The sequence below is a fragment of the Leuciscus leuciscus genome (genome assembly GCF_965113295.1).
Source record: "Leuciscus leuciscus genome assembly, chromosome: 1".
NCBI classification, from domain to species: domain Eukaryota; kingdom Metazoa; phylum Chordata; class Actinopteri; order Cypriniformes; family Leuciscidae; genus Leuciscus; species Leuciscus leuciscus.
The window spans coordinates 4,512,479-4,536,255 of record NC_138725.1 but is presented as its reverse complement, the minus strand read 5'-3'; the positions used below and the strand labels follow the sequence as shown (position 1 = coordinate 4,536,255).

Below are 23,777 nucleotides of genomic sequence, written 5' to 3'. Positions count from 1 at the left end.
AAAATGCATAAAAATGATTTAAATATTTATAGAAGTTGTTTACTTTGGTACATCATGGTTCACTGTTATGTCCTTTCACTTATATACTCATATACATCTCTTGGAATTGTTTTGATGTACTGAAAATGAAATTTTTTTTTTCTCTTTGATATTAGACCCGATGGAAGAGATCGAGGAGAGTGAAGAACTGAGTGAAGTGGAGGAGGAGAAAGAAGAACTGAGTGAAGTGGAGGAGGACAGTGAAGAACTGAGTGAAGTGGAGGAGGAGAGTGAAGAACTGAGTGAAGTGGAGGAGGAGAGTGAAGAACTGAGTGAAGTGGAGGAGGAGAGTGAAGAACTGAGTGAAGTGGAGGAGGACAGTGAAGAACTGAGTGAAGTGGAGGAGGAGAGTGAAGAACTGAGTGAAGTGGAGGAGGAGAGTGAAGAACTGAGTGAAGTGGAGGAGGAGAAAGAAGAACTGAGTGAAGTGAAGGAGGACAGTGAAGAACTGAGTGAAGTGGAGGAGGAGAGTGAAGAACTGAGTGAAGTGGAGGAGGAGAGTGAAGAAGTGAGTGAAGTGGAGGAGGAGAGTGAAGAAGTGAGTGAAGTGGAGGAGGAGAGTGAAGAACTGAGTGAAGTGAAGGAGGAACATCATGTCAAACCTGGAGAAAAACCTCTGAGTCGCTCAAAGACTAAAAACAAATGTTTAAAGAAAAGACGAGCCAAGAAATCTTTCACCTGCACTCAGTGTGGGAAGAGTTTCACAACCAAACATAGGCTTGAGATTCACATGAGGATCCACACTGGAGAGAAGCCATTCATGTGTGAACAGTGTGAAAAGAGATTCTCAGACAAAACATATCTTAAGATTCACATGAGAGTTCATACAGGAGAGAAGTCACATGTATGCAATCAATGTGGGAATAGTTTTAGTCAATCATCAAACCTTAAGCAACACATGAGAGTTCATACAGGAGAGAAGCCACATGTATGCAATCAATGTGGGAATAGTTTTAGTCAATCATCACACCTTAATGTTCACATGATGATCCACACCGGAGTGAAGCCGTTCACATGTGATCAATGCGGGAAGAGTTTCATTCGATCTTCACACCTTAAAGAACACATAAAAATCCACACAGGAGAAAAGCCATTCACATGTGATCAATGCGGAAAGAGTTTCCCACGAAAACATAATCTTAATGTTCACATGAGGATCCACACTGGAGAGAAGACGTTCTCATGTGATCAATGCGGCAACACTTTTCGTCATGCATCAGTCCTGAAGACACACCTGACAGTTCATACGAAGGAGAAGCCGTATTCATGTTCTGTGTGTGGAAAGAGTTTTTCACTGCTGCAATCTTTACATACACATGAGAAAACACACACTGGTGTGAGAGAGTACATGTGCTTTGAGTGTGAGAAGACTTTCATTACAGCGGACAAGTTAAAACAGCACCAGAGAATTCACACTGGTGAAAAACCTTACATGTGTTCACACTGTGACAAGAGATTCAGTCTGTCAGCAGATCTGAAAAAACATGAGAGGATCCACACTGGAGAAAAACCTTACATGTGTTCACACTGTGACAAGAGATTCAGTCTGTCAGCACATCTGAAAACACATGAGAGGATCCACACTGGAGAAAAACCTTACAAGTGTTCACACTGTGACAAGAGATTCAGTCGGTCAACACATCTGAAAACACATGAGAGGATCCACTCTGGAGAAAAACCTTACAAGTGTTCACACTGTGACAAGAGATTCAGTGTGTCATCATCTCTGAAAACACATGAGATGATCCACACTGGAGAAAAACCTTACAAGTGTTCACACTGTGACAAGAGATTCAGTCAGTCATCATCTCTGAAAACACATGAGATGATCCACACTGGAGAAAAACCTTACAAGTGTTCACACTGTGACAAGAGATTCAGTCGGTCAGCAAATCTGAAAACACATGAGATGAACCACACTGGAGAAAAACCTTACAAGTGTTCACACTGTGACAAGAGATTTAGTGTGTCATCATCTTTGAAAACACATGAGATGATCCACACTGGAGAAAAACCTCACAAGTGTTCACACTGTGACAAGAGATTCAGTCGGTCAGAACATCTGAGATCACATGAGAGGATCCACACTGGAGAAAAACCTTACAAGTGTTCACACTGTGACAAGAGATTCAGTCTGTCATCAAATCTGAAAACACATGAGAGGATCCACACTGGGGAAAAACCTTACAAGTGTTCACACTGTGATAAGAGATTTAGTCTGTCATCAAATCTGAAAACACATGAGAGGATCCACAGCAGAGAGAATTTGCACACGTGTGATCAGTGCGGAAATAGTTTCTCTATGAAAACTCACCTGAAGCGACACATGAAGATCCATGCAGTGGAGAAACCACATCAACACAGTGTGAGATCACGGTGAGTAGTTTATCTTTATGTGCTGAGAAACAAAACCTGGAATCAGCTTCACCATTAAAGCAACACTAAGGAAGATTTTTTACCTTAAAATAATGTTTCCAAAATCATTTCAGTGGTTCATCAAGTCGTAACAGGGTGAAAGGCACTTATGCCTCTGCTTTGTGGTCCTTTATCTGCTATAACCACACATGTAAGATTGCCAGATCGGGTCGTGTTTCTGTAGTTCTAATGAGACAATACCGCTTCCAACCTGTAGGGTGACCTCAGCGGAAAAGTTCCATAGTGTTACTTTAAGGGTTAGACTTTATTTTTCATGTGCATTTAGTCCATAGAAATTTTATTTACTGCTAAAAAATTGACACGTTTGGTAGATGTTCAAGATTCAAGATTCAAAGATTCAAACAACTTTATTTATCCCCGTAGGGCAATTCAGTTTTAGCCTACCAGTCGTATCAACAAGACAAAAGACAACACTTAATCAAGCATTCAGAAACACTGTTAGTGACATCATATTGCATATGGGCACCAAAACAAAGCAACAAGTACACAGGCCACAATACATAGTCTAAGCAGTGACCAACGTTCGGATAAATAATAACAATAAATAGATAATGATACTAAGTAATACTAATAAATAATAAATACAGAGATTTACGATGCCAGGCACCTATCTAGTTGCCGCTATCAACAGTATTTAAAAAACTGATGGCAGAGGGAATAAAATAATTTGCATATCTGTTTGTTTTCCTTGGGGGGGCAAGGTAGCGTCGTCCTGAGGGCATTAGACAGAATTCCTGACTAAGGACATGGTCAGGATAACTCATGACCTGTCTAGCCTTCTGGAGCACCCGTTTTTTCCAGAGGGAGCTCAGGTCTGTCAGCTGAACTCCAATGATCTTGGAGCAGATTTTAACAATACTGCTGAGGCTATTCTTGTCCCTCACAGACAATCCATTAAACCAACAGATGAAAGAAAATGTTAAAAGACTTTCAATAAATGAATAATAAAAGTTACATAAGATCCTTTGAGAAACATTGAAAGAATTTAGCTTCCTCATCAAGTGGATTCTTTGTTGTCCCCGCTTAATGATAGACTCTGTGTTTTTATCAAACTTAAGGTTTGAGTCAAACGTGGTTCCTAAGTACTTATACGTCTCTACAATTTCAACATTTCCGCCATGAATAATGCTGGCTTCAGGGTTGAAACGGTTCTTTCTAAAATCAATGATTAACTCCTTAGTTTTTGTCACATTAAGGTCCAGGAAGTTATCATCACACCAACTCACAAATTGTGATAAGGCACTTCCATGGCCCGATTGGTCCCCCTTTAGAAGTGACAGTAGAGCAGTATCATCAGAAAATTTCACAAGGTAGCTACCCAATTGGGAAGTCCTGCAGCTATCAGTGTACATAATAAAAAGCAAGGGAGAAAGGACACAGCCCTGCGGAGACCCTGTGTTTGAAGTAAGAATACTGGACATGTGGCCATTCACAAGTACCTTCTGTAGTCTGTCTGTTAAAAAATTTAAGAGCAACAATAAAATCTGATCAGGTAAATTAAAATAAGAGGCCAGTCGCTCAATTAAAATATGAGGCTGCATCTTGTTAGAAGCTGAAGAAAAATCAGCAAATAAAAGTCTTGCATGTGATTTAGGTCTTTCGAGGTACTTGTATAATCTATCTAAAATGAACATCTTAGAATCATCCACACCTTTCCCAGCTTAATAGGCAAATTGTAGTGGATCTAATTTTCCATCAATTAGGGAGACAATTTCATCTTTCAATATTTTCTCGAAAGTTTTCATCACAAGTGACGTTAGTGCAACTGGTCTGAATTCTTTCATTTCTCTTGGATTATTAGATTTAGGGACAGGTATTATAATTGATGTTTTCCATATGGCAGGAATCTGACCACACTCGATACACCTCTGAAAAAGTGTTGTAAACACCTCACTGAGCTGGTCCGCACAATAACACAAAACGCGTCCACAGATGGAATCAGGGCCAGCAGCTTTACGTATGTTTACTTTCTTAAAAAGATTTGTGACATTACCCTGTGTTATCACTAGACCATTTTCGGGAACCAAAGATTCCCGCATTTCAGAGATATTATTCAGAAAATCAGACCTTTCAAAACGAGAGAAGAAAGAATTAAAGCCATTTGCCAAGTCAGCATTATCCACACCATTTACATAAATGACCTGCTTGGTCTCACAGGAATACTGATTAATTGATGCCATGGATTTTATACCTGTCCAGGCTGCCCTAAGGTCCCCTTTACAATACAGACTTTCAATTTTATTTCTGTAATTCATTTTGGCCTTCCTTATTTCGGCCTTAACTTCTCTAGAAGCTGTTTTTTTCTCCAGTGGGTTTCCTGAATAAAATATTCTTTTCTTTTTATTGATGGCAGATTTAAGTTCTTTGGTCACCCAAGGTTTATTATTTGGGAAAATAACCACTTTTTTAGATGGAATTACTGAGTCCACACAGAATGTGATATATGATGAAACAGTGTCTATAAGTTCATTATTATCATCACAACTATCATAAAAACATTGCCAGTTTGTACACTCAAAGCATGCCTGGAGAGAGGAGATACTGGCCTCTGACCAGATTTTCACTATCCTTTCCTCACGCTCTAGGCGCCTAAAGGATGGTTTGTATACAGGCATAAGATAGACACTGCCATGGTAAGAATCACCAAAAGAAGGCATAGGCAAAGATTTGTAAGCCCCGCTTACTGAGCCATAGCATAGATCTAGCATAGTGTTCTTGTGTGTTGTAGAACAAGTCACATACTGTTCATACGTCTTCAAAGTCTTTTTTAAATTACAATGATTAAAATCTCCAAGGATAAACTTAGGTGCCTCTGGGCAGATAGAGTCCAGTCTATGCGTAACGTCAGCGATCAGCTGGGCAGCAACTGTGGCATTGGACCGTGGGTGAATGTACACTAATGTGTAAAAGAGCTGTTGAAATTCGCGAGGCAGATAAAAGGGACGGAGAGAAATAGTCAACAATTCCACATCTGTGGTACATATCTTCTCTCTGATCACGACAGTGTTACAGTACCTTTCGTTCACGTAGAAGCACACGCCTCCTCCTCGGTTCTTGCCGGTGATCTCCGATGACCGGTCCATACGAATTGGGCTTCCAAACCCAGTTAAGTTCAGGTCCGAGTCCGGGTTTGCATCACTGAGCCATGTTTCAGTAAAGGCAAGGAGACAAGTGTCTTTTACTTCCCGTTTAAACTTGGCATATGTTTCCAGCTCATCTAACTTGTTCCTAATAGACTGTACATTAGACAACAGGACCGAAGGAAGTGGTGGTAATTTGCGGCGGTTGTCAAGCCGAAGAGTCTTAAGTCTCCGACGCAAACCACCTCTTCTTCCTCGTTTCCGATGACCTGATGACTTAGACGGCCTGCAAAGTTCCATCGGTATGCCCGATGATACAGTTCCCACGGCAGAAGTCCGTAAGGAAAGGAGAAGCTCACGGCTTACTTTCCCGTATGCGCCATGTCCTACGGCGTGACTGGCAAAGCCCAGAAAAAGCGCTGACGCGCAAAAAAGTGCAAAGAGCTCCACGAGTAATCCCATAATCTGCCTTACTGAAGCACTGACAAGTATTTCTTTCATACACACGCGCCACAGTTTAAGACGTTAAAACAGTTTAAAACACAATTAAAAACAACAAAAACGACTGGGAGACTACTGGGTCGCACACTAGGAAGCGCCCCGGAAGTAACACCTTGAGAAGATGTTTTCACACAGTGGCCCTCATTTACAAAACAAGCGTACTACAGAAAATTGGGCTCACGGTTTAAATTGGCATTTATTTATCAATATGGACGTGAGCAGTGGCTATGTTTAAATCTCACATCAGGTCTGAGATTGTGTTATCATTATGAGAACACCAGGCATGAGATTTACACTGAACAAAATTATAAATGCAACACTTTTTGTTTTTGCCCCCATTTTTCATGAGCTGAAAGATCTTTCAAAAAAGATCTAAGACTTACGTTTTAAAAGGCCACTCTAAAATGTGCAGTTTTACTGGCCTGGGGGGTCCGAAAACCAGTCAGTATCTGGTGTAAGCACCATTTGCCTCTCAAAGTGCAACACATCTCCTTCGCATAGAGTTGATCAGGTTGTTGATTGTGGCCTGTGGAATGTTGGTCCGCTCCTCTTCAATGGCTGTGTGAAGTTGCTGGATATTGGCAGGACCTGGAACATGCTGTCATATACGCCGATCCAGAGCATCCCAAACATGCTCAATGGGTGACGTGTCCGGTGAGTATGCTGGCCATGCAAGAACTGGGATGTTTTCAGCTTCCAGGAATTGTGTACAGATCCTTGCAGAATGGGGCTGTGCATTATCATGCTGCAACATGAGGTGATGGTCGTGGATGAATGGCACAACAATGGGCCCCAGGATCTTGTCACAGTATCTCTGTGCATCAATAAAATGCACCTGTGTTCATTGTCCATAACATACCCCTGCCCATACCATAACCCCATCGCCACCATGGGCCACTCGATCCACAACACTGACATCAGCAAACTGCTCACCCACATGACGCAATACACGCTGTCTGCCATCTGCCCTGTACAGTGAAAACAATGTTACACATGGTCTGTGGTTGTGAGGCCGGTTGGATGTACTACCAAATTTTCTGAAACGCCTTTGGAGACGGCTTATGGTAGAGAAATTAACATTCAATTCACGGTCATCAGCTCTGGTGGACATTCCTCCAGTCAGCATGCCAATTGCACGCTCCCACAAAACTTGCGACATCCGTGGCATTGTGCTGTGTGATAAAACTGCACATTTTAGAGTGGCCTTTTATTTTGGCCAGCCTAAGGCACACCTGTGCAATAATCATGCCGTCTAATCAGCATCTTGATACGTCACACCCGTGAGGTGGATGGATTATCTCAGCAAAGGAGAAGTGCTCACTAACACAGATTTGTGAACAATATTTGAGAAATATGCCGTTTGTGTATAGAAAAAGTCTTAGATCTTTGAGTTCAGCTCATAAAAAATGGGTGGCAAAAACAAAAGTGTTGCGTTTATAACTGTGTTCAGTGTAAACGAAGATTGCCTCATTTATCATTGTAAGATCAGTTGTACGATGTACGTACAATTAGTTGTTTCAGCCCTGGTTGGTTTGTTTGTTTTGATCATTAAATACTATTTTTTTTTAAAGAAACATCATTATTGTAATGATGTCGCAGACGCTGAGGGATCCATTTGCTGCTCTTTATTAGAATGGTCAACAGGCAGGGTAAATCAACAGCAAACAGAACAACGGAGAGAAGACAGAGCAGAACGAGGTCACAGGCAGAAGTCAGGGCAGGCAGCAAAAAGGCAAAGTCCAATAAGCAATCCGGGTCAAGGCAGGCAGAGAACGATCAGAGGTCGGGGTACACAGTCCTAGGTCAGTAATCAGATCAGCAAACACAGAGATAAACGCTTGGAATTGAAAGCCGGGGCAATGCAATACTTCGCAGAGAAGTGGAGTGTGGAAGTGGCTTTTATGTGTGTGTGAATGAGGTGCAGGTGTGTGTGCAATCAGTCCCAGGTAAGAGGTATGATGGAATATTGAGTTCATGAAGGTGTTTAATATTCCGGAGACGGATCCCTCCGGTGGTGGAGAGGAAGCGGTACGGGAGCCTGCTCCGTTACAATTATACTGAAGAACAAAAAGTTTGGTGTTTAGGTTGAAGAATATTTCAACTAGTTTCTTTGCCCTTCAAATAAATGTGCAAACCAGTAAGATATAAACTTTGTCAGATGCCCAGAGCTGCTGCAGACACACATTTGAGAGCATTTGGTGGCACTAGTGAAACCAGCATTAAAGATTGGAATTACTTTAAATAAAACATTAGCATTTCATGAACACTTTGAATTACTTAAGTCATGATTAGGAAGATAATTGTGTAAAATAGTCCACTGAAAGTAACTTTTGCCATGTGAGACATTTACATGAATGCCCCTGGCAGATGCTTTTACACTCTCAATTGTACAGGGATGAATTTGCTTTTCCTTCAGTCCAACACTATGCAAAAATATGAGAATAGTTGACAGACGGCCCTTTCACAACAAACGTCAAACAAATAAGCTTAGAGGCCAATCAGCTTGTGTCGTGTAGGAAACTATGTGATTTCTCACAGATCATATGTCAAGCCTGCGTCATCTGGATGTTTCATGACTAAACTAGTGATTTATAACACAAATCTTCATGACATTAAAATAGATCATAATCGTGCTCAGCAGTTGATGACCAGATTTTATGGGATTAAAATGACTATTATACTCAGTGATCTTGACTTTGAGCTTCACTTTTCATTTCATGTTGCCTCTCATTTGAAATCTCACATGATTTAATGTTTCTTTTAGACCTGATGGACGTGAACAAGAAAGGAAAACAGAAGCCAATAAATCTGTCTCCTGCCCTCAGTGTAAAAAAACGCTTCACATGTAAATCAAGTCTGAAGATTCACATGAGAGTTCACACTGGGAAGAAGCGGCTCAGGCTTTCTCTCTGAAATCACATCTTCTCATTCTGAAGAAAGACCATTTAACTGTGATCAGTGCGGTAAACTGTTTCATTGGGCGTCAGTCCTGAAGAAATACCAACATGACGATTCACACAAAGAAGAAGATTAATTCGTAATATTACAGCTGAAAAGACACGGCAGTGTGTGTTTCAGTACTGGAAGTCTGTTACTACAGAAGATGAACTGAAAAGGACATAACACTTTTGAGAGAGAAATTAATCTGATATTAATTTTTAACTCGTTCTTCGTTGTTCTTCATCAGAACATCTAGTTTATCTTCCACTTCTACTCTTCCATGCAAATACAACATAAAATTGTATGTACAGTAGCTCTGAAACTGGACACTTTTGTTCTCTTGAGATGATTTGGCTCTTAGAAGTCAGTAAAGAGAGAGATCTGTCTCATTCGCTTTCACTTTTACTTAATTTTTGCATTTGCTTCAAGTAATGATCGATTCAACTCATTACTCATTTTATCAATCATTTTATTTTATGCTCATTCTGCTTGAATCAGGATGAATTTTAGTTCTGAAAGCCATGAAATATTGTTTGCTTTTTGTTCTCTTGAGATGATTTGGCTCTTAGAAGTCAGTAAAGAGAGAGATCTGTCTCATTCGCTTTCACTTTTACTTAATTTTTGCATTTGCTTCAAGTAATGATCGATTCAACTCATTACTCATTTTATCAATCATTTTATTTTATGCTCATTCTGCTTGAATCAGGATGAATTTTAGTTCTGAAAGCCATGAAATATTGTTTGCTTTTTGAGCTTTCCATGTTTTAACTTTGTCAGTAGAGCTTTTAAATGCCTAATGTAGTGAACAGCAGACACGATGGCACCAGAGGTCCATACTTCACAACAGGAGTCTCTTTGTCTTACTGTGATTAAGAAGACAGAAGGATGTGATAGGACTCTCAAAGACAACTAAAGGACAATGGTAATCAGGACTGCCGTTGATCGCTAATCTAATCACCGGTTGCCCATTGTTCATGCATTGAACAATGTTTTCAGCTCAACTCCATTCTTGAGATGTGAATGACCATGGACTGCCCAGGGCCCCCAAACTGGCTAGAACACGGTAGGAACAAAGAACCCTGAGAAAAAGACAAATCTTTTTACACATTGGTTTAGAACCACAAAAAGGGACAGGGAACTGTAAGGAACATGTCCTACATATCTCCTTATTCATCCAGGGAACTGTGCGCTCACAGTGGAAACTGCACCTGGAATAACAGCCAATGTAATCTCACCCACTAACACAGTAATGGACATCTGGGTGATACCTCAACCAATTTACATCAAGTTTGGACTCTACAAGTTCAGAATGCTGCCCCAAGAACTTTGAGAAAGGTTTGGAAAGAAAATTTCCAAGGTTCTAAAGACACTCGTTCATTTAAAGGTACAATATGCAAGACTTTTGCATTAAAATATCCCATAATCTCAAGGCCAGTGTTATATATTTTGTTAAGTTGATTACTTACAATATCCCAAATGTTTCCAACTATTTTTAAATCGTGAGAAAATTGCGATTTTAACCAAGGAAACGGGGCGTTAGAGCAGGGGGGAGCTGGGAGTCGCCAGTCAATGGCGTCATATCCGCGTTACCCTCGGTTTCCGCTCGTACTGCGTGGAGTCCTGGACAAATGCGGAAGTTGTAGTTGTAGCGTCTATCAAGCAACAAACGTTAGCTTGTTTCTTGCAGTCGTTATGGAACACAATTATTCTTTACCGATTGCAGCTGGTTCTGTCGACAAAGCATGCTTAATTTTATATTTTCCAAATGTAGCAATCGGTAATAGTTATGTTTATGTAAGGGAAGTATTATTGCTTTAGATTTGTGTTTAGTTTATTGACATTGTTTATCACGTCTGGTGTTTATGGTCATGTAAATAAATAAAGCATGTGTTATACATAAAGATTAATCAGTATTTTGGCAAATGATGTGGGTATGTTCGAATGTACTTTTACAATAATTGTTTAGAACACGTTAAACTGCGACGTAAAATATCACAACAATGAATTCGACATACAGTAACATCTATGATAACCAATTTAGTATTAAACCTTACTTTTCTTGCGGTTAATTCATTTTAATGAAATACAAGTGTGATGAGGTTCAAGAGTCAGGAAGGAAGAAGACGGGTCGGCGTGACTGGGACTCGTACTTTATTAAAATAAAGCAAAACAAAAGTCGTGCACAACGCGCATTCACCGTGGCAACCGCGACAGCACAAAACAGTTCAAAAATGAGAGCTCGGATCCACCGGTTTTCTTTCTCTGCGTCCAATTTTCCCTTCAGTCTCTCTCTCGTTCCAGCGCGCAGCTTAAAAGCGGTCTCTCCACGCGGATCACTGCAATAAGACACAGGTGTTCGTCATTTGCACTTGACCTACTTGCTCGTCTCTTCTCTCTCCCATTACAGACCGCGCTGAACCACGCCCCCCTCGCCACAAAAAGCATGTCATTATAAAAAAAGAACTTAGCCTCATCCATGAACATGATTTTTCGATTCCCGTCTGACTGATTTACATCCACGGTGGAGTTTAAAACGACAGTTCCCATCATTCCACGCTCCTTCACATCGTCATCAAGCTACGCCGTTGTTGTTGTTTGGAATGTAGCGCCCTCTAGAGGCCACAAATTCTTGCATATTGTTGCTTTAACTGTATTTTGGGATTGGAACACTTGGAATGCAACGACCCAATCACACCACTACAGTAGTAGAGTTTCTGACCTAAAGAGGGAAGGAACAACAGCACAACCAAGGTTATTTTCTTGCAAGTAAACCTTCACCCGCATGGACCTTAGAGCAGCTCAACCGCTTCTGTTGAGGACTTCAGCATTCAACACCTGAGCTGTATGACTCTTGCCTTTGTAACCTCTAGCCTGCAAAGGATCCTGCGGATCGACCACCGCCTGACCTACAGTTCTCCGGATTACACAAGGACCAGCAGCGGACCTCCAGCACTCAGTGCGGCTCTGCAACTGGTGGAAAGGAATCCAGTTTTCCCCCACTGCGAATGGAAAGACACCAGTGGAAGACGTAGCCAATTACCGAACTGATCACCAACCACGTGGAAAATAAATATAAGTTAACCAAACCTCTTCCCAAAGGCCTGTTCATTAGGTTGTACACCGCTCTATATTAATTTGAAAGTGATTGCAGTACCAGTTTTGGCCACAATCTTACATACAGCTCCTTTAACATTCATTGTGAACATCCATTTGTATAGTTGTTTGTAGTATCTGTTTGATTATTGATTGCATTTTCTTAGTAGTTTAGTCATTTTTCGTTAGTCATTTTCCTTAGTAGTATTTAGTGTGTGTGATATTTTACTCTTGTATATCTCTTTGTTAATAAACTCCTCTTTATTGCAAACTGTGTCATTCTTGTGTTGATAATCAGAGCTCTACAAGCTCGCCAGAATCTCACTAGATCCTTCAGATTGATCAGATGATGAACTTCCTATAATTTATATAATTCAAATTCTTTCAACAATCTTCCATGATTGTTCTTTATTGTCAAGGTGAAATTCCTTGGCTGGTGCCCCGTAATATAGGAAGGATGTGACCAAAAACTCATTATTAATATTAATATTTATGACCATAAATCAAGTCGAGTCAAGTTATCTTCATTTATATAGCGCTTTTAAGAATGTAGATTACGTACGGAAACGGAAACGTTGACACTTCCTTATCTCACTACACTAATAAATGATATTTCACTGCACACATGACTGACATTGAATGAGATTGCTGTCTGTCTGCATTGTTAAAGGTTTAATATCCAGTATCATATATACATTTCAAAGAGTTTGTTCTAGTCAGTTTGAAGTTCATTCACACCATGAGGCTTCATGAAGTCAGAACAATCACTATGAACTTTAAACAACACACAGTTTTTACAAAACAAACTGAAATGATTTCTGTCTCTATCTCAGCACAGTTTTACACAACCGGCAGAAAGAGCAGCTGGAATACAGAGAAGCGGCGTGTAATCCTTGTTTTGTGTGTGTGTGTGATTATATTGATGTTTATAGATGTTTTGTCGTTGTGAACAGTATACTTAGTAAAAAAAATTTATCTACCGTTGACGCACATGAGCCGCAAAGCACGAGATGTGGCCCCTCCCACCAGCAGGATGAAATGTCGTAATACAGTATTTTCATGTCGTATGAACATTTGTTTTGCACCTGCTGCACAAACTAATACTGATTCTTCCATTTACATACAGTAATTGATATAACAAAACAAATATCAGCATTTGAATGTAGTGAATTATCATTGTATTAATGCATTTGATGTTATTATAAACCCTTTTAAATCGGCTGTGCTGTCGCCGACACATACCAGCAAGCACACACCACACACAGTAATGGCCAATAACTAGTTGAAAGCCATTTTTTTTTTTTTTTCTGAAAAGATGACATCTTGCACATGAAGATCACACATTGTTTTAGAATTTTACAGTCAAAAAAACTAAATATGTGAAAATCACCTAATCCTTCAACCATCATTCAAACAAACTAAGTTCCTATCATTCATTACCTCCTCAATCACCTGTCCATTGTTGTCTGTCTTTTCGCCTACCCACAGTGTATTTGTGATCATTAAAATCTCCACACCATACAATATTATCTCTATCCTGACCTTCTATTTCCTCTAGTTTCTTTAATTCTAACTGTTTACAAGGGTTATAATAATTTATTATTACTATTTTTCTTTTATCTGCCCATACTTCCACTACCACATATTCTTGTTCCTTCTCTGTACCCAACACCCTACAAGGTACACCATTCCTTATAAAGGTAGCACAACCCCCACCACTTCCTCACCACTACATTTTTTAGTCTATTAAACTATGTTTAGATTATTCTATGTATACTGTATGTTAATTATCTTTTTTTACGCTGCTAGTCCTGAGTACGTATTTCGTTCTTATGTGGCAACATGTACAGAATGACAATAAAATACCTTGAACTTGAACCTTGAACCTTCCTTGCTCTCTGTCTCGTCTGATGACAATATAATTAGTTAAAACAAAATCAAATCTAGGTTTTAACCATGTTTCCTGAATACACATTATATCTGGCTTTACACTCCTATCTATAAACTGTTTAAAATCTTGACCATTTGCCAACAGACTGTGGGATTACAAATTTATTAAATGTTTAATTTAGTTTGCAACAGTAAAAGTTGAGTATATTTATGTTAGCATTTTAAGGTTAGTTTAGGATAATGGTATCAAGAGTCTCCTTTCCTGCCAGACCTGTTTTCTCTATTGTGTTTTAAATGAATCAGATCACTGAGATTCTCACCTTTCGGAGCCCAGACGTTGAATAGTTAGGTTGATTGACTTTCTCCTTATTGTCTTTAATGGCTCTTTGAGTCCCAGTATCACTCAGACTGATGGGATTAGCACACGAATGATTCGTCTATGCAATTTGCAATGCAATAGACTGTTATGCTGATTGAATTAGGATTGGTAACACGCTGGGGTCTGGGGCAGGTTCCTTAACCTGTATACCTAATTTGCATGCTTTGTTCAACCTCAATGTAAATCCCTCCCCCTAAATGTCTATAAATTTGCAAGGCAACTGTATTGAGTTAGTCTTGATGATGATGAACTACAGACTACTTGGAAGAATAAATCTCTTCTGCTTATAAGATCCATCTCAAGTCTCCTGGTTTTTGCTTCGATGAAGGAATAATAAGTTCACAACAAGACTCATTGCACTCCGTTGTAAAATGAACATAATAAATAAGATCATCCTTTACCTACTTCCTGACTTGAGTGTACAGCAAGACATTCCCTTATTTCTTCCCATTTTAAGTCTAGCATGCCCAAATGCTGAATTGCTGCCTTCGTAATAATTTGAATCCTTTCAGTTTTAGATTTAACCTCAGCTGCTGCATTAATTATCCCTGCAATAAAGATAACCAAGCCCCTCTTTTCTCCCCACTCCTTTTTCTCCTCCTCTCTGACATTTTCTTGTCTCTGTGTCCATACATTCTCTGTTTCAATTTCCCCTCTAACACTTCCTTCATTAATCCTCTTTGTTTGCTCCACTCTTTTAACTGCTTCTGCGTAAGGAACTCTATCCTTCCTTTTCACATTTGAATCTCAGGCTGCAATCGAAACCGCATACTTCCCTACTATATAGTCGGGAAAAACAGTAGGCGAGCGAAAAAGTACGTACGAATCTTAAAAGAGTAGGCGAGAATTAGCTGGGTGACGTACTGATTCTCGCGCGATTCGGACATGCGTATACTAATAGTGCATTCGAATATGCCTACTTATCTACTATATAGTAGGAGAAAACAGTACGTGAAAGGAGTAGAACGTTCGAAACATCAGTACTCATAAAAGAGTAGGCGAGAAGTTCCCGGATGTGGCTTACTGCTTCCGTCCAGATTCTCGAGTGGTCGTCCGAAGGATACTCTTCTATCCCAGGAGGCCACGCGAGAGGATACGTCATAGTCGAACATCGCGGAGATCAGCGACGCAGGTGTTTTCAAACGTGAGTAAACACGGTTCCTTGAGTTAAAATCCCATGTGTTGAACTAATGTTGAGTAAACTGTTGAATTGTTGAAGGTGTAAAGATGTTAGACAATATAGTATAGTTGTGATTTTGCTGTAAAAACATGTTTTATAAACAGGTGGCGAGTTCCTGCCTCAAGTGGAGGAGTTCAAGTATCTTGGGGTCTTCTGGGTCTTGTTCACGAGTGAGGGAAGGATGGAACGGGAGATTGACAGACGGATCGGTGCAGCTTCTGCAGTAATGCAGTCAATGTCTGTCGTGGTGAAGAAAGAGCTGAGCCGCAAGGCGAAGCTCTCAATTTACCGGTCAAGCTATGTTCCTACTCTCACCTATGGTCATGAGCTTTGGGTCACGACCGAAAGGACAAGATCCCGGATACAGGCGGCCGAAATGAGTTTTCTCCGCAGGGTGGCTGGGCGATCCCTTAGAGATAGGGTGAGAAGCTTGGTCACTCGGGAGGAGCTCAGAGTAGAGCCGCTGCTCCTCCACATCGAGAGGGGTCAGCTGAGGTGGCTCGGGCATCTTTTCCGGATGCCTCCTGGACGCCTTCCCGGGAAGGTGTTCCGGGCACATCCCACTGGGAGGAGACCCCGGGGAAGACCCAGGACACGCTGGAGGAATTATGTCTCCCGGCTGGCCTGGGAACGCATCGGTGTCCCTCCGGAAGAGCTGGAGGAAGTGTCTAGGGAGAGGGAAGTCTGGACATCTCTGCTTAGACTGCTGCCCCCGCGACCCTGCCCCGGATAAGCGGACGAAGATGGATGGATGGATGGAACATGTTTTATTATGTATAGCTAACAGGGGAGCTCCAGTAAGCACAGGTACGTCTCTAACGTGGATTTACATAAACCATAACGTCACAACTTAAAGACGCTTATTTCAAATGTCTAATTACATCTGACAGGAAAATCTTTTGACAACTGAGTGATGTACGTGTGGTATTATGTAGAATTCACTGTTGTCAACACTGCTTACATTAGATAAATGTGCTGTAAGTAAAGTAATGAAACAAATCCATAAATTAACTAAACACAAGTTATCCATTTTATTTACGGCTGAATGATTTTGGAAAATAATCTAATTGCGATTTCGTTTTACATTTACATTTACATTTATGCATTTGGCAGACGTTTTTATCCAAAGCGACTTGCATTGCAGTCAAGGTACACATTTTACATTTTGTCAGTTCTTGTCAGTTTTACCAATATTGCGATTGCGATTTAATATACGATTATTTTTTAAGCTCTTTATCTTTTCTATTATTCAACAAAAACAATCAATAAGTCATTGTAAAATAGGGATGGGAATCTTTAGGCACCTCATGAGCCGATCAATGTTTTTTCTTAATTAGTTAAGCTTATTAATAAAACTTAAATATTTAATTACACGTGTAATTATAAGTAGGCCTACTTTTAAAAATAATTACACATTAAAAAACTAAATTAATACAATTACATGTTAGCCTAATAATTTTAACTAATATAGCTTCAAAACAAATAACAAAGAGGGGAAAAAAACATTACAAGCAATAAACAAAGAGTGCTTTCAGTATTTAAGAGTAGGCTGTCTGAACGTTTTCATCTCTTTTGAAATGATAAGATTATGATATAACTGACTGTGTTACATTTATTTAGCGTCATAAAAGCATTTTGAGATGCAAATACATTTAACCACGTAGACGGAGTCGCTCACAGCCGCATGCTCAAACGCTCTTCGCAAAGCACGCGTGAGTATTTGAAATTGAAACCAGCTTCTGTCGGTGATTTTCGTATTTTTAATATATAAGCCAAAAGACATATGATGCCTTCGTAGAACATTTGTAAGTAAAATACTGGCGGGCAAGCCGCACACTACAAAAGTAACATCAAGCAAACCGCGCGTAGGCCTATCTCATATCTTGTGCAATGAAGCCCCAAATGTTACTGTAATTCGCTTAACCTTTTCCGAACTTTATGAAAGATTATTTCTCGGAAGGATCAAGTGGTGTCGTGTGTGTGTGTGTGTGTGTGTGTGTGTGTGTGTGTGTGTGTGTGTGAGAGAGAGACAAAGGGAATAGAAGCATAAGTGGTTTAGCCTACCGGTCTGTTTATTTGACATAGCTACATCACAAGAAAGAATTATAATTTCTACAAATATGCCTCCACAAATGACTCTCTCTACAGTTATATTTTCAGTCAGAGAAACAGAGAAAGCTCCCCCCCCCAAAAAAGTTGCTTTATTTTATGATAGTCCATAGTCTTTTGAATCTTTTAAAAGGAATGTAATCTTTTTGCGTTGTGATCGTATAGTGAGTACAATTTTGCTGATTGACAATTATAATACATTTTCAGTCATTAATTACAAACTCAATTAAACTTAATGTAAAGGGAAACTTCCCCACCTAATGAACTGAGTCATTTAATCATTGAACAAAAGATCCTGAGCGCTTGAACAGTTGAACGAATCATTAAGTGAATTGAGTCTGAACTCTGAAAATTTAACTGAGTCACTGAATCATTGAACAGTGAGAAAGAACCTGAGTGTTTGAACTGTGTAAATTGAATCAATGCATATATATATATATATATATATATATATATATATATATATTAGGGCTAGGCACGTTAACACGTTATTATCGCGTTAACACATTTATTAATTAACACCGTCAATTTTTTTATCGCACGTTAACGCAGTTTTTTAAAATTATTATTTTGAAAGTCCGTTGCTCACTGGCTCTGAATACACATAGGCCTACAGTCAAACCATGAGACACAGGAGGGGTGGGATGTTGGTCAGCCAGCAAATAACCCTCCCAAACCAGCAGTGGAGGGAGGCTTCGGCAGGCAGGCGCTCAGCTCCAACGGCTCAACGGCTGCAGCCTTTTTAACGTGAGTTAAAATTATACATAACTTTACCTGATAGGCCTGCGTTTAGTGTAGCGGGGATGCTCTGCCATGTGAATTCCCTCCTGTTGATGTCCTGATGACTATTTAGATTCTGGAAACCCACAAACAGCGAGGATCAGTCTCTCTTCTAATGATTTGTGCTGCGCGTCGTGTACAAAAAGTTCAAGACAATTCAACTTCGGCAGCGGGCGGGCGTGTGCGCACAACCGCGACAGTTTCACAGGAACGCAGCCGCTTGTCCCTGCACCTTGTGCTCGACGTTTAAGTTGAGATTTACAATAAATATTTTATTGCTACTGTGTAAAGGGAATACTGCTGGTAAAAAGCACATTAGGCTATTTGTTTAAAGTTTTTGCAAACCACATGCACTTTTGTGTACATAGCAGTACATTTAAATCAAAAGTGCGCAATACACTACTTTAGAATTCATTATTCAATTTTGCGCGTAACAATCATGCGATTAATCGCGATTAAAAATTGTAATCGTTGCCCAGCACTACTATATATATACTGTATATATATTGTATCTATATATATGTATATACACACATACTCATTTTTTTTCTCTTTCTGATTGTGAAATATTTTCTTATCAAATGGTTGTTTGAATTGTTGTTGTTTTTCTTTGTGTGTGTGTTAAGGCAGGAGAGTGAAATGAATACAAAACATCCATGCAATGCAAATTGGCTTATTGTTATCTGTTATATTATTGCTTTTGTTCAACATTGCTTTTGTTTTTTAACTTTGTTAAAAAGTAACAAACTGAATCCTCTGTAGGATTGACTTTAAGATTAACATTTTTTTGCTTATAAGTAGACTCATTAGTTGGCACTAGGGTTGGGAATCGTAAGAAATGTTCTGGTTCTGGCTCTGATTCCGGTTCCGCCAAATGATTCCGGTTTCGTTTTTCGTTCATTAAAAATGATTAAAACAACTAATAAAAATAGTAGTGAGGGGAAAATGCACAATTCTCTTTGTGTTTATTTATTTCTTATACTTGTCAAATGAGTTTAACAGACTGGTAATGTCAACAAATTCAACATATTATTTAGCAATTTTTTGCAAAAATAATTCATTTTTCTGAAGAAAAATAAACATTTCTTCATTCTCTAGGATAATTTGGGACCTCTCTTATACCTTATTGTATCTCCAGCAGTGGAAAATACCCTCTCAGAAAGGGTAGAATATGCTTGAACACACATGTAAGATCCAGACAGGTGAAATATAATATTTTTAAAGTCGGTTTGAATGATTGATTGATAAAGACTTCACTTGTTTCAGTACTGGATGAATCGGCGCTCTAGCGGTTAATAAACAGAACTGCATGCGTCTTGAGCTACTTCTCTCTGTTTACTGGTTTATCGGTTGAGTCACGCAGGCACTGGCCTACTCCGCAGCGGTGCCGACCCGACCGGTGTAAAGTCTGCGTAGTTACAGACTGCAGCTTTAACGTCGTCTTTATGAATGTTTTGAAGCATCATCAGAGATGTCATCGATACACTCGTTATTTGAAGGCAGCGACTTTCAAAAGGTGATTTACTCTGCTTTGGGTGCTACCGTAGACATCAGTGTTTATTCTCAGCCTATAAACTTTTATCTCAGTACTTCTGTGATCATTTGAATATTTGTAATACAGAAATATCGATACTGTGTGGTTGAAAAGTAAAGACGTTTCATTTTTATTGACAACTGCTCTCTCAACGACAACGCAAACAGATTTGAATGTTCGGATGTGAAGTTTTTGTCATTTAGGAATAAGATCGCGTGGGTGTTTGAATCGAGATTGAGATCCTTTAAAGATTAATCATGCAGCTCTACTGTCTTTATACTAGGGTTGCCAACTGTCCCGAATTAGCCGGGACGTCCCTTGTCCCGTTTTTTGACTATACGCTGATCTAACCACTGACTGATACAACAGCAGCAGTGCTGATCACGACACTTGAGAATGATCACCGACACCAGTCATCATCCAGTCACACACAGAAATTCTGCGTCATGTTTGCACGTGATGGTTGTCTCTTCATCCAGCTGTTGATCTCTCACCTCATAGGGGAGAGCGGGGCACAAAGTAATGCTTTTTGACTTTCTCAATTTGTGTAAATCTACTTATATGGTTCAGAGTATTTTTTTTTTTTCCCACATTAATTTCCCACATGTCTACTACAATTATGTGTTTTTGTTTTAATTAATACAGTATATACTTTTTTCTTGACATACTCCGAAAGAATGGAAGTGAAATGTGACAACATGCCCCATAGGTGGGGTACATTGTAACATGTGAGGGGCACATTGTAACATAACATATGACAGCTTAAAATGTTATCTGATCTAATAAAAAAAATATACAAAACAAACTAAAATATTTTCTAAATAAAATACAATTAAAAAACTTTTTCATATAAAATAATGGCAATTTTTTATAATTAAATATAAACTCATTTTTGAGTTTTGACTACGAACACAGGAAAACACAGATATACAGCATAGTTCAAAACAAATAAATAATTAGTAATTTCTGAACATTGACTCTCAGTCTTTATTCACCTTTTTCTCACGTTTTCTCAATAAAAGTAATAAAGTATAGAATATAATAGCATATTTCTAATAGGGGCACATTGTAACGCAGTGTGACAACATGCCCCCGCCTGCACAACTGGGATTTAAACCCTGCTAGTGTCTTCTGCTAGTTAGTGAAGCATTAAATAACTATCTCAACTGTTAAATAACATCTTGGAGATTAAAATAATATCATTTTTGTCTTATTTGAAATAAACACAAAAAAATAGACATGAAAAATTAACTTAAGTAAGAAATTTACTTTTGCTATGGTTTAATAAATGTCTATGGATATCTTCAAAAAAAAAAAAAAAATTTTGCCGGAATTTTTTTCTCTATATAGTGTTGATATGGCAACTAGTAAATACACAAAGTTTCGTCATCCAAGCATGTGCGGAAGTATTTAAAACAAGTGTGTTACAACTAACCCCGTGTTACGTTGTGCCCCGCGCTCCCCTACTTCATGTCCCTTGGGTTTGACACACTCGTCGTTAGAAAGCTGGAGGAAACAAAGCTCTGCATCACAGATGTTTACGAGGAGGTGGGAAAACTCAAATTGAAGATGCTTCAGCGGAAAGAAGACAGCTTTTTTGGATACCAGATCAAGCAGCTGATGGACAAACAATTGTCAGCACAGAGATCAAAGCAGAAAAATGACTCTCTGAAGTTCTATGACTCTGTCATTGCATACATTGACAAATGGTTTGATTTCTCATCAGAAAATGTGATGATGAAGCTGAAGCCAGTGGGCCTGCATGAGGAGCTCTCCTTCACTGACCTGGAGCAGGTGCTGGTTGCCCTCAAAATGACAGAGACAGAGAGTGTGGACCAACTCTATGAAGAGTTTTGTGCTAGCAAGGAAGAAATAAATAAAGCCACACAGAATACCACAAAATTATCCAGTGAGAAGTGGGTCGCAGTTTTTGTCTGAAGCGCTTAGGCCTATATCTGAAGCACTAGAGGTGCTCTGCTCCTCGTCCATACTTGAAGCTTTCGAATTCGAACACGGAGCAGCGGGAAGGAATTGTCTCTAAACAAGTGTGCGTGAGATTAGGCTCCGCCCTACCCCAAACGACAACATCCACAAGTTTAGGCTGCTTAAAACGTTTTTTTTGCTGCCAAACAGAATCTCCCTCACAACTACAAATTATGTACGCTACTTTAATCATTTATATATTTTACTTTACACTCATAATTAATTTGCGGGAGTGCGGCGTATCATCATTAACAATGATGATAATTGGGGTTGTGTTTGTTAATGAAGCCTCAGCCTTCAAAAAAAAAAAAAAAAAAAAAAATTACAATGCCATAAAACACAAATGATGAAGTGTCACTGGCTACAGAAACCCCAAATTACACAAACTTGTAATTATAAAACATATAGTTACTATATACCAGGGGTCTCCAACCTTTTTGTGTGCGAGGCTCAAGGGATAAAATAATCTAGAAGGGATTTTTGTTTGTCATACTCAATTATTTATTATACATATAACATGGTGGTACTTTTTTACTTTTCACCATTATTATGCGAAATAATAAAATATCTTGATATTCTGGTTCAGACTTACAAGCGTTTGTAAAAAAAAATTTTTTTTATTTGTTTTGTTGATTTTCTATAAACCTATTGTATGTGTTATCGAAAACAGTAGCCCAAACATTTAGTATAAATATAAATGCAAAAAATAAATAAATAAACTGCCATAACTTCTAAACAAAAACATTACTGCATTACATTTATACATGACTATGTTAATATAACAGCATTTTTAATATGAATATATACAGGCACATTTCTGCCAAAAAGTTTGTGGAGTGAAATGTCTTCTGACTGGTTTGTTCTTGTAACAATGTTTCGCCTGTTTTTTTGCATCAATATGTTGAGAATATCAGCGCTGTTTCATCTGGCTTTTAACAAGCTTAAATCACATAGTCATCTGTGGGTTTATAATAGAGATAGAGAATTCTGCGCTGAATTGAACTGCTTCTCAGTGGATCGCGCAGCTCTGTGTAATAATGTTGGCACCAGGTTGGAGACCACTGCTATACTATAACTTAACTATGAAAATATAATGTAAGCAAATTTAAAAGTAGGCCTATAGGTAAGCCTTATAACTTTCTGTCAGTAAGTATCTATGGAGATACATTTGGGTAGATTTCAGCATTGTTCCAGATGGAGGTTGCAAACTTATTTGTTACAAGACCCAGCTTTTGTTAAATTTGTGGAAACTAAATACGAATGAAACTACGGCAAGTATTAGATGGGAAGTGTACGTAAGAGGAGACATTACTAGTTATATAAACAACATAATAAGGAATTACAAAAACTAGAGGATCAAATTAAAAAAGCTGAAATTAAAATAAGTATTGATAATAATCCTGAAAAATGACATAACCTGTCTATCATGAGAGCTAACAATGATAAATTAACAACCGACAGCCTATATATATAGCTTTTCAAAATCCACAAATGCGTGAGGGGATTCACAAATGCGCAGAACGCGGTTCACAAATAAATGCCAGCCAGAGTTGTGTTTGTAAAATAATAAAACATTTGTAAATATTTTTTTATTTGCAAATCTCATTTTTGTGAATTTGATATTTTTCTGTGAATCTCCTTACATTTATTTGCGGATCTTAATCTATTTATTTGTGAATTTGATACATTTTTGTTAATCTCTTTACATTTATTTGTGAGTATTAATCTATTTATCTGGAATAATGCAAAAATTCTAACCCCATAATCAACTGGAGTATGGAACGCCGTTGGGGACAATACTTATTATATGCAACGCGTGAAATTTGTATGGAA

At 38.9% G+C, this 23,777-nt stretch overlaps 1 protein-coding gene across 1 annotated transcript in view; it reads left to right on the top strand.

Moving 5' to 3' along the window:
• Positions 1-14,352, top strand: part of LOC309494292 (uncharacterized protein) — a 41,575-nt gene extending 27,223 nt beyond the window's left edge. The window contains exons 2-3 of the mRNA XM_082163564.1: positions 156-2,415; positions 8,821-14,352. Coding sequence (XP_082019690.1) covers positions 161-2,415; positions 8,821-8,905 — 2,340 coding nt within the window. The 5' untranslated portion in view covers positions 156-160 and the 3' untranslated portion in view covers positions 8,906-14,352. The remainder of the gene's footprint in view (positions 1-155; positions 2,416-8,820) is intronic.
• Positions 14,353-23,777: the final 9,425 nt, after the last annotated feature.